General features: G+C 48.2%; 1 protein-coding gene across 1 annotated transcript in view; it reads right to left on the reverse strand.

Moving 5' to 3' along the window:
- Positions 1-12,418, reverse strand: part of wwc1 (WW and C2 domain containing 1) — a 50,419-nt gene that overhangs the window by 22,018 nt on the left and 15,983 nt on the right. The window contains exons 6-9 of the mRNA XM_080484111.1: positions 6,017-6,146; positions 2,292-2,423; positions 2,014-2,084; positions 1,642-1,887 (exon numbers count right to left, since the gene is read on the reverse strand). Coding sequence (XP_080340237.1) covers positions 1,642-1,887; positions 2,014-2,084; positions 2,292-2,423; positions 6,017-6,146 — 579 coding nt within the window. The remainder of the gene's footprint in view (positions 1-1,641; positions 1,888-2,013; positions 2,085-2,291; positions 2,424-6,016; positions 6,147-12,418) is intronic.

Here is a 12,418-nt window from a genome sequence, read left to right on the forward strand (position 1 = left end):
GAGGGAGACACAAGTCTCTGCTTGCCTCAGGATGGTATTAGAGAGCACCAAGCAGGAACAAAAGAAACATCAAGGCCCGCTGGACAAGCAGGACCAAGTTTGGACTACCTCCTCTGTTTCCTCTATTTTTCCTGTTTTTGGGGGATTCTGGAGACCAGAGCCATCGTCTCCTTTCCAAAATCATCCTCTCTGCTGTCCACTCCTGCAGCTGAAGCCAGGCCTCTGAATTCAGGACGCTGAATTCAGACCCGGTAACAACCAGTTACCACCGCCTCCCAGAACCAACAGAACCACAGACGGTGCTGTTCAGCCAGAACCGGAGGGTGAGAGCTTTTGTCTGGGCAGAGATATATAAGTAGAATGATTTTCTGTTGAAAATACAATGTGTTTCAATGTGCCGCTCAGAAGGCAGCAGCATCTCATATGTTTGTGTACGCGCATTCACGCGCACCAACCAAGTCCAGGACTCTGGTTCTGAGGTGGAAAACCAGAGGTCCAAGTGAGCTCCAGGCCCACTGGGAGCTCTGTGCGGAGGAACCAGGGTTCAGAACCGAGCCTCGCAGAATTCTCTGTCTTTCTCTTGTCTTCCTCCTCTCTCATTCTCCCCCTTTCTCCACTAACCCGGATCTCCTCGCAGACCTGCTCCCCCCTTATCTGATCAAGATAAGCTCACACACACAGCTCCCTGTAACCACCACTGTTACCTGCTGCAAGAGCAGATCTGCCTTGATCACAAGAGTTCTAACTGCAGGTCCCGACCTCCACTTAGGACTCCGGTGCTCAGAACCGGGCCAACGGAACCGCCCGTTCGTTACGCCCTCGGTAGACTGCCTCCTGCTCCTTACCGCTCCGTTCCATCCCCGCACTTTTTGTGCAGTGGAAATTAGGCTTTACAGACAAACCAGGGACTGGAGACACAAACCAGGGACCTTGAGCCTCATCCCAGTAATGCCTTGAGCCTCCATGCTCTGTGACACAGCTTAAACTTTCTCATTGTAAACAGCAGCGCTCAGCTCCTGCTGAATCTCCTCCTCTCCTGTTACTGAGAGGAGCGTCTGCACCTCATTGGAAGACTGTGGTGCTGTGTCGTGCACCGACGTTTCAATAAACAGAGTTAACAAAACAACCAGTGAGCGCAAAGCGGCGTATGAGAACAACAATGTGGGAGGGTTTATATGGCAGATAAGATATTTAAGTTTTGCGGGCAATTCGAGAGTGAAGATCGTCACTACCAATCAGCAGAGGGCTGCGTTGTTGATTCTCCCTATGAGACCCGTTCCTCAGTGCTAGCAACTTCAATGGAGAGTGACAAAAAAATCGTAACCGGTGGTTACAGTTTTTTCTGTACCATCCACAACTTTTGTCCGTGGGGCCGAACGAAAACCTATCACGCCCCTCCGTCTCTACATCCTTTCTTGCTTCAGGAGTCACCATGGCAACCAGTCTTCTTCACATCCAGACATGGAACAGCTCTAATACTAAACATGGACCACAAACATCAGACCAGATGTTCTGGAACTGCTGTGGAGAACCAGACCACCTGCTGTGGATAAATGGTCTGGCTCATCTCTTGATCAGGGCCTTGCTCTGGTGGTCCAGATGTTCTGTTGGTCAAGATGCTCTGGTTGTGGTTCTCCTCACCTCTCGGTCAGGGCCTTGCTCTGGTGGTCCCTGGCGGCCTGCAGGTCTCTCTCCAGGCATTTCTTCTGGGTCTCCAGCTGGTGGGAATGGTCAGGCTGCAGGCCCCGGCGCGGTCGGACGTACTGCAGCTCCTTCAGCAACTCCTCCTTCTCGCTGATGAGGATCAGGCGGTCCCGCTCTGGGTCCAGCAGTCCCGGCCACGCCTCGCTGTCCAGCTTGGCGATCTGCACTTCCATGTTGGCGATCCTGAGAGGACCAATCAGAGCATCAGACCAATCAGAGCTTCAGACCAATCAGAGCTTCAGACCAATCAGTGTCAGTGTGACCAATTAGAGCGTCAGACGGTTTGAAACCAGCTAATCAGAGTCTCACCTCCTCTTGGCCTCCTCGTACTTCAGACTCAGACGAACCTTCTCTGCCAACTGGTTGCTGCTCGTCACCACCTGAGATGATATAACAGGAAATAAACAGGCTAAGTAATCCACAGAAACATGGAGCCTCCTTGTTTCCCTCAGATCTACAACACTAAACTGTGTTCTGCTTGTTCACATTACGACCCGTTCACACAACGATGTTCACATGACGACTTCTGCCCAGACGGTTCTGCCTTGTCTGGACGGTTCTGCTTTGTCCCTCCTGTTCTGACTCACCTCGGCCGGGATGTCAGTCTGCGAGCCGGCGTCCGAGTACATGGGGGGGCTGGACAGTTCCGAGCTGCTGGTCCACAGGTCCTGCTGAGAACCCGAGTCCAGACGAAACCCGTCCTTCAACACGGCCAGTTTCTACACACACAAACACACGCGTGCGCTCATTAGCAGGGTATATGGAGGAATCCTGAGTTTAATTTCAATACCTTTTTAAGACTAAAAAAAAAACCTTTCAAAAGAAATGAAGACCTCATCGACACTAAGTTGTTGTTAGCAACACATCTTTAACAGTTGTAGTTTACAACTGAACAGAAATGAGGTCAGCTGAGAAGGAATAAAACTCAAAAGAATGAATTAAACTAAAGGCAGGTTTATTGACGTTCTCCTCAGTCACAACAAGTAACTACAGTTATTCAACACCAACTGGTGGAAAACAAGAACTTATTAACAGACTCGTCCAACATCATCACAGAGGGACCAGCTCTGTTGATGCTGTCAACAAGCCGCTACTTAAAGTACAGTGCTAACCCCAATCTTATGACGGATCCAGTTTGGTCCTTGCCACAGGTCAACGTCTTAGCAATGTCCCAATCCGGAAACATCGACTTAAAAATATCCGCAAAACCTTGGTTTGAGTTCAATGAGTGGTGATGTGCTGCTGTGTTGAGACACCAGATAACCTCTGAACACAGCGTTGGTGTGCCGCCCATAGTCACCCTGATGTCAGCAGACGATGAAGCAGAGGTCGCGGTCGTAGCTGTGTTGGCTCGCTCACCTGTCACGTTACCAGGTGGTGGTGTTGCTGGTGGACCACAGAAAGATGCTGCCAACACCCGTCTTGTGGCTAGTGCCTTGCATATGGGACTTCGGGCAGGTGCTTTCAACTTCTGAACTTTTTCCCGGACAAATTCTACTTGCCCGAAGTTTAATGGAAATCTATAAGCTTGGGTAATGTATGAATTCGACCAGTAAATACATTGTAAGATGTTTCTGGAATGGTTTTTTGAATAAACTTGAGGTTATTTGACTTTAATTAAAAATGACTAGACAAACATAACAGGATTTCACAAATGATTTTTACAGTTTAACTTCTTTCCATGAGAGTATCCATGCAGGTTCTGACATAGTACTGAAATATTCAGACATTTAGCCTATCAGAGTTCATTTACATATTTAATTTATTTATACATTAACAGAGTCATTTCAATTACCTTAGAATAGTTGAAAACAACTGTCTGTATTATATACAAGTACTGCATTAATGATTTAAAGGGAAGAAATAAATTCTTGTGCATACTAGAGAATTATTGACAAAAAATAAATTGTAGTATCGTACATTAAATGTTATTATTCAGTGAATAGAGTACACCAATAAAAAGACACAAAACTGATGCATGACAGAGTGCATTAATGGGAAGCACCGATCCAGGTTTTTTCACTTCTGATCCCGATACTTAAATTTGTATATCTGCTGATACTGATTCTGATACCAGAGCTCTGTTTGCTTTAATATTATTATTATCATTATTGTTTATATTATATGAGGCTGTAATAAACTCCTCTCTACAGTAAAGTATGAAATGTACTAATGTATACATGTATTCTCTCTAAAGACAACTTGAGGTTAGTATCAGGTCAGTAAAGGAAGCAGTACAAAGTATTTTAGTTCCATGTGGACAATGTGGGGGTCTGCGTGACGTCATCATCTCATAATAAACTAGTTCTACCTTTAGAACCTCAGAATCACTTTATTAAATCCGGGCAAAACTCTTGAGCAAGGCAGCAGCAACACAATGTTTCCAGCTCTAACGCAGCTCCAACCATTGGGACTATTTTTAGGGAGTTTAGCGTGGAGGAGGACGCAGCTTCATGGAGGTGTGAATCACCTGCTGACAGCCTGGAGGAGCTGCTGCTCATTGTTTTGATGGCGCAGTCAGTGCCGTTCTCTTTGTGGAGCTGGCTGTGACGTCTGGCGGCAGAGCGACCAACGGCTTTGCAAACATCCACGTCGATGCCTTGAGTGTAAAATCCCTCCAATCAGCAACATGTTGCCATGAAAAGTTGGATAGCACAGTGCTACTTCCCTAGCCTGCTCGCTGGCTGCAAACTGTGGAATGGATTTCCTGACTCATTCCTCCTGGTCTCATTGAGACCCGCCTCCCTTCAGGAAATCCAGTCCACAGTTTGCAGCCAGCGAGCAGAGCAGCAGCAGGGAAACACTGGGGATCATTTCAGCACCATGAAGCAGACCAGGATCATGGATCAGACCAGGATCATGGATCAGACCAGGATCATGGATCAGACCAGGATCATGAAGCAGACCAGGATCATGGATCAGAATTCTCTGCAGGTTGGACAGTAAATTCCTGATCCGTGAATTAGGTTGATATCGGATCGGCCCCATTCCTTAAAACCACTGGCCAAAGCTTTTACTAGCCCCAGACGTTCGGACAAGCCTTAATGTCCAGCCCTGCTGTTTTCTTCTCGTCTGTTTTTGCGTCGGAATATTCGCTGTGATGTGATGATGTCGCACCGGTACACGCGGCCCCGAGGCGATCTAGCTCCGAGAACGCAACCGAGTCAAAGTGTATAAAATGTAATACCTGATAGAATCGCGATTAAGACTTTTTGAAGTACTTTTAAGGGTCTTCATTTTCCAACAATTGATTTATCAACTTCTAATACTTTTTAAGACCCTGCTGACACCCTTACCCTGTGACAGTAGATCAACATGAAGATGGTAACAAACAGTTTTAACCATTGACACATGGTTACTGGATGGTTTTCGTCCTTCCTGGTCTTCTTCTGGTTGTTTTGTTTGTTTTTTGTTTGGATTATTTTACCTTCTCATGATAGTTTGAGTCTTTGCGGAAGATTTTGATAATTATTTGTCAGTTAGACGTCATCTTGTGTTCGCCTTGTGCTTCTTGTTCTGTGTTGGTTGTTTTACATTTTTTTTCAGTCTCTGTTTTGTGTGTTTTTGGCTTTTTCAGTTATATAACCTACATTTTTAATTTATGGTGGTGAGTTTTATTCAGTTTGTGGATCTTTCTGGTAATTTGGCTCCTGGTGCTGAGTCCCTGTTTTTACACTCACTTGATAACTCTTTGTGTGTGTGGAAGTCCAGTTTCTGTTCACTCTGTTTTCTGGACTGTTTGGCTGAACATGCTGGGGTCTAATCAACGGCTATTTAGAGGACGGTAAATAGATGTGACAGTGAACCAGGTGAACGGACGTCCTGAATCTGTTTGTTTCCGAACCGACCAATGAGAGCAGACGAGCTTGAGAGCGAGCAGGATGTCAGCTGCAGATGGTGTTTTTTTTTTTTTTTTGGGGGGGGGTATACGTAAGAAATATCATGATCCCAGGATGGATCTCTGGGGAACACATCAAAAATGATCTGCACTCCAGAATTCCAGATACAGTAACTGTCAGCTACAACAAGAGTTACATCTTAAACAGAATTTTATTTTAACTTTATTCAGATATTGACTAAAGTATTCAACAAAGTATTAAAGAGCTCAACTGTTGGAGAGTAAAACCTTTCCAAAAAAGCCCGAACAGTCCTAAAGTTTTTGACAACTACAGTGGTCCCAGAATGTATGACCCGTCAGTAAAAAATGGAGTTAATTCCATGTCAGAAGATCTTAGACGACATTAGACAATGTCAGAAGATGTTAGGCGATGTCAGACGACATCAGAAGTGTTGTTTTCCTCTTTGGGCTCACCTGCAGGAGCTCCTGCTTCTCCTTCTCACCGGCGCTGATGGCGTCCCGGATGGAGCGCACCTCGCTCAGGATGGCCTGCGCCTCCTGCAGCTTGTAGCCATATGGGCTGCCGGACACCTTCTGGCCGATCCTGTAGAACCACGATAACAAAACTATTACACTCTGACCGCTAGCACGCCAACCTGGTAGCCACTTCCTGTCCAGTCTAACCGAGGTCAATCGAAGAAGCACCTCAAATAATTGGGTCGTCCAGCTCCACCTTAAATATATGAACTTCCATGAATATATATTTGGGTACAAATAATTGTTTTGTGGAAAACGTTCTCATGTCCGTCACTTAACCAATTCTAGTTTTCTTCAGTTCCTCAGAGGGTTTCCCTCTCACAGAAACCAAACTCTGGCTTTCACACTGAACAGTCAGATCTCAGAGAGTAATTTAAGAGACTTTTTGGGATGCGCCTTAGGAGTAGCTGCAGGACAAACAGCCACCAGCACCAGCACCAGCACCAGCACCAGCACCAGCACCAGCAGCAGCAGCAGCAGCAGCAGCAGCAGCAGCAGCAGCAGCACCAGCAGCAGCACCAGCACCAGCACCAGCACCAGCAGCAGCAGCAGCAGCAGCAGCAGCAGCAGCGTGAAACCGTCACCACTAAGTCATGCATGAGTCTGAACAACCGGTCAGTCCACATTCTTCACTGACGGCCGCAGGGAGAGACAGAACACAAGATAGAGAGAGAATGAGGAAGTAGAAGAGGGAGGAGGTGGCAGACCAGTAATCCTCTCAAAGTCCTGCTCATACAGCCTCAGAGGAGCAGGCAATCTGCTTTCACTCAGGAAATTCACAAAGATCCTCCTCAGTGCACCAACGACTGTACCTGGAGGTCCAGACACCTTAGGGGCCGTCCACACCAGAATGTAAACGAGCCGTTTTTGGCCGATCATCCACACAAGGCGGCGTTTTAGGAGCCCAACAAACTGTTTGATTGTTTTTAAACACAGGTCCCAGAGTGGGGAAATTCTAAAACTCCGGCTCGGCTGTGAGGTGTGGATGACAAGGACGATCGTCTGTGGAAAAATGATGATGTCATCACCCCCCTCACAACCCACCGTGGTCCGCGATGTCACCTAATAACCACAACAATCACAGACTACATGCTCCAGTCGAGGAGCAGAGCCATAGACCTATATAACTCAGAGTTCTATGTTAGTCTATGAGCAGGAGTCTAATTCTACATTTCTACGTGCTCCGTCTTCTTCTGCGTTTTGGTGTTTTTAATGAGTCACAGCTCCCCTCAAGGCCTGGCATATGTACTACATGCCCTGTAGCCTTGTGTTGAGCCGTGTTCATAATGACGTGTGGATGGAATTCTTTTGAGAACCCCGGGGAGAAAAAAAGATTGTTTTTGCTCATGTGGATGTGGCCTTAGAGGCTAGAGGCAGAGACTCTGGCGGGGCTCTAGGTGACGGTGTAGTAAATGTTGAGTTGCTGCTGTTTTCACATGAAAGCGTCATGTCAATGGCTCCTCTGAGGCTTAGTGGAGGCCAGGCGTAGGCCAGGTGGTAGATTAGTGGAGGCCAGGTGGAGGAGTAGTTAGTGGAGGCCAGGCAGAGGCTTAGTAGAGGATTAGTGGAGGCCAGGTGGAGAAATAATGAAGGCTAGGTGGAGGATTAGTGGAGGCCAGGTGGAGAAATAATGAAGGCTAGGTGGACGATTAGTGGAGGCCAGATGGAGAATAAGTGGAGGCCAGGTTGAGGATTAGTTAGTGGAGGCCAGGCAGAGGCTTAGTGGAGGCAAGGCGGAGACCAGGTGGAGGATTAGTGGAGGATTAGTGGAGGCCAGGTGGAGAAATAATGAAGGCTAGGTGGAGGATTAGTGGAGGCCAGGTGGAGGTTTAGTTAGTGGAGGCCAGACAGACGGTTAGTGGAGGCCAGGCGGAGACCAGGTGGAGGATTAGTAGAGGCCAGGTGGAGGATTAGTTAGTGGAGGCCAGGCAGAGGATTAGTGGTACCAAGTGGAGGCCAGGTGGAGAATTAGTGGAGGCCAAGAGAAGGCCAGGTGGAGAACTAGTGGAGGCCAGACCAGCTGGAGGATTAGTGGAGGCCAGGTGGAGAAATAATGAAGGCTAGGTGGAGGATTAGTGGAGGCCAGATGGAGAATAAGTGGAGGCCAGGTTGAGGATTAGTTAGTGGAGGCCAGGCAGAGGCTTAGTGGAGGCAAGGCGGAGACCAGGTGGAGGATTAGTGGAGGCCAGGTGGAGAAATAATGAAGGCTAGGTGGAGGATTAGTGGAGGCCAGGTGGAGGTTTAGTTAGTGGAGGCCAGACAGACGGTTAGTGGAGGCCAGACAGACGGTTAGTGGAGGCCAGGCGGAGACCAGGTGGAGGATTAGTAGAGGCTAGGTGGAGAATTAGTGGAGGCCAAGAGAAGGCCAGGTGGAGGCGAGGTGGAGAACTAGTGGAGGCCAGACCAGCTGGAGGATTAGTGGAGGCCAAGTGGAGGCCAGGTGGAGGATTAGTTAGTGGAGGCCAGGCAGAGCCTTAGGCCCTGTTTACACGACAATGTTTCACGTGACAACACCTATTTCACTAAAAAAAGGAGAGTGTTTCCACTGCAGCAGTGGACACAGAGACAACGATGTAGTTAGTCTGCCGGGCCACTGGAGGGCGCTGTGGCTTGATTTTGTAATGAAACCACACAGACGTGTGCAGAGAACCAAACACTATAAAGGTGAAGAAAATGGAGAGAACCTGACATCCTAGTGGACTGATGAGGAACCGGATGATATCAGGGAGAGTCTCAACTATTAAACTACTGATCTGGAGGAGAAAACTAGAATATGGACCGCGGGTCGTACCACTACGGGTCGTACCACTACGGGTCGTACCACTACGGGTCGTACCACTACGGGTCGTACCACTACGGGTCGTACCACTACGCGGCCACCATGTTTGTTTAGAACTGAATGAGCAGGAGGGAGGGAGAAATGTGCAGTAACAGGCTCTGTAGCCTCCATCTGTCTCTGCAGGAGGGATTTGCGCCGTGAAAGAATCTTTCCACCTTGGGAGCCGGATTAAAAACTGGTGCCGTGTAAACGATCCCCGAAAGTGAAGAAAGTTTTGCGGATACTTTGTTGTCGTGTAAAGGGGGCCTCAGTGGAGGCCAGGCAGAGGAGTAGTGAGGCCAAGTGGAGAAATAATGGAGGCCAGGTGGAGGAATAGTGGAGGCCAAGAGAAGGCCAGGTGGAGGCGAGGTGGAGAACTAGTGGAGGCCAGACCAGGTGGAGGATTAGTGGAGGCCAGGTGGAGGATTAGTTTGTGGAGGCCAGGTAGAGGCTTAGCGAAGGCCAGGTGGAGGAATAGTGGAGGCCAGGTGGAGGCCAGGTGGAGGCCAAAAGAAGGCCAGGTGGAGCCCAGGTGTAGAATTAACGGAGGCCATGTGCAGAATTAGTGGAGGCCAAGTGGAGTCCAGGTGGAAGCCAGGCAGAGGTCTCTACACTCAAACTGTCTCGGAGGACAAAACGCAGCCGGGTGACGCTGTGAGCAAAGTGTGACTGTAAAAGCAGTTTGACAATGTGTGACAGGAATGTTCCCAGCAGGACACGCCCACTGGAGAGTGCAAAAGTTCATCAAACATGCTGTCATTCCAGAAGAATCTGTACAGATACCAAAACACTGAGTCAGCATCAGCAAGTCCAGAGCCCGGCAGCACAAACAGAGTCGTCCTCCCCGAGTCTAAACTCTCTAGATTCTCCTGCAGCTGCAGTCACAGCTGAAGGCTGTCGGAGTCTCTTTCTACCTGCTCTGAACATCGACTGAACATTCTGGAAAACACCTCAACCTCCGTCAGGTTGGATGGAGAGTTTGTGAACACTTCCAGTACCTAAATGCTTCCCGTACCTGAACACTTCCTGTACCTGAACACTTCCTGTACTTGAACACTTCCTCGAACTGAACACTTCTTGTACCTGAATGCTTACTATACCTGAATGCTTCCCGTACCTGAACACTTCCAGTGCCTGAATGCTTCCTCTCGGTGAACGCTTCCCGTACCTGAACACTTCCTGTACCTGAACACTTCCTGTACTTGAACACTTCCTCTAACTCAATGCTTCCTGTATCTGAACGCTTCCTGTAACTGAACACTTCTTGTACCTGAACACTTCTTGTACCCGAATGCTTCTTCTAACTGAACGTTTCCTGTTGCTGCAGTCAGTTGGTGCTTGAGGCTTTTCTTTCCACTGTATTTGAATGCAGCACATATAGAGACATTTTCTCCTTTGACGATGTTACGACAGCCAACTAATAAATAGTTGTGACCAATAAAAGCCCTGAAGCAAAACTCCACCTACTGTTGTCTTTAATCTGGTCGTTACAGCAGGGAAGTGCGGCGGGGCGGTACCGCAGGTTGTCAGGTTCTAGTCCCTGTAAACCTCGACCATGCCATAGCACTTTGAGCAAGACACTAAACCCTAAAGCTGACTGCTTCACTCTGTGTGTGTGTGTGTGTGTGTGTGTGTTCATTTTTATGAACACACACACACACACATAAGTGCTTTGTACAGATAAAATAGGAGCAATAAAAACAAAACCTAAGAATTTGATAAAATACTGTAAAAGTGGGAGATTTATTTAACCAAAAGCTTTCTTAAATAAAAATGTCTTTAAGTGCTTTTGAAAAGAGTTTGTGGAATCGAGCGTGCGGAGGGACTGGGGAAAGTCATTCCATAGCCTGGGGTCTACAGCCTGAAAGGACAAGTTCCCCCAGGTTTGAAAGTGAAAGTCAGGAGTCTCTGGCCTGAAAATTCAATGCTGTGCCCCGAGGAGTCGGGGAAATAAAATTTTATAGTCAATTTGAAATTTGACCGGGAGTCAAGGAAGAGCTGACAAAATGGGGGTGATGTGGGCTGTTTTGGGCGAACCTGTCAAAAGTCTTGGCAGTTGAATTTTGTATGACCTGAAGTCTGCCGAGGATAGTCTTCTTAAAGCGAGTGAAAAAGGAATTGCAGTACTCAAGGAGAGATGAAATGAAAGTATGGATGATCACTTCAAGGTCTGATTTTGACAGCATCTCCCTCACTTTAGAGATATTTGTGTGTGTGTGCGTGTGTGTGTGTGTGTGTGTGTGTGTGTGTGTGTGTGTGTGTGTGTGTGTGTGTGTGTGTGTGTGTGTGTGTGTGTGTGTGTGTGTGTGTGTGTGTGTGAATCAAGAAAATTACTATTTGAAAAGAATTTGCAGTAAAGGCCTGATGCCAGTGTTATTACACAGCAGATGAAGTAACAAGGTAACCGTGTTATCACGTAATATTCAGAGGACTTAAAAGAAGCGCTCCTCATGCAGGTTGAGGTGCATTGGGAAGCGCTCCTCATGCAGGTTGAGGTGCATTAGGAAGCGCTCCTCATGCAGGTTGAGGTGCATTGGGAAGCGCTCCTCATGCAGGTTGAGGTGCATTGGGAAGCGCTCCTCATGCAGGTTGAGGTGCATTAGGAAGCGCTCCTCATGCAGGTTGAGGTGCATGAGGAAGCGCTCCTCATGCAGGTTGAGGTGCATTGGGAAGCGCTCCTAATGCAGGTTGAGGTGCATTAGGAAGCGCTCCTCATGCAGGTTGAGGTGCATTAGGAAGCGCTCCTCATGCAGGTTGAGGTGCATGAGGAAGCGCTCCTCATGCAGGTTGAGGTGCATTGGGAAGCGCTCCTAATGCAGGTTGAGGTGCATTAGGAAGCGCTCCTCATGCAGGTTGAGGTGCATTAGGAAGCGCTCCTCATGCAGGTTGCGGTGCATGAGGAAGCGCTCCTCATTGCAGCGGTGTTTGGTGAAATGTGGTCATGCGGCTGCGTTCCAGCCTGAGCCGATCGGTGTTCCTGCGGTGAGGAGAGAGCAGAGCAGGAATGTCATAGGGCCGCTTGCCTCAGCGACTCTTTAATCCTCCGACGCTCACTGAGCTGCTGGAGGCTTGAACAGAGCAACATTCCTGTCGGGCCCTCGCTCCTGTCAAGCCCTTACTGCTGTCGCTACAGTCGGGCCCTCGTTCCCCACTGTCAGCAGTGGCCCAAATCATACCTTGAAGACACCATTTTCATACCTCCAGAAGACGTCCTCAGGGAGGCCAGAATGAAAGTTTTTTGTTCATCATTCCTGTCCAGGTGTGGTCACAATTCTTTTTTTTTTCCATTACGTCACATCATCCAGACGTCTTATTTGGACTTTCATATGACATCCAGGCAAGACGTCCATGCAATGTCCAGGAAAGATGTACAAAAAAACTTTCAATCTGGCTTCTCTGAAAATGTCTTCTGGAGGAATGGAAATGTGATTTGGGCCACTGTTGGTCAGTGTGTCCAGTCGGGCCTCGCTCCTGTCAGGCCTTTACTCCTCTCGTAGCCTCGCTCCTGCCGGGCCCTCGCT

Source organism: Lipophrys pholis (genome assembly GCF_963383615.2).
Source record: "Lipophrys pholis genome assembly, chromosome: 16".
NCBI classification, from domain to species: Eukaryota; Metazoa; Chordata; class Actinopteri; order Blenniiformes; family Blenniidae; genus Lipophrys; species Lipophrys pholis.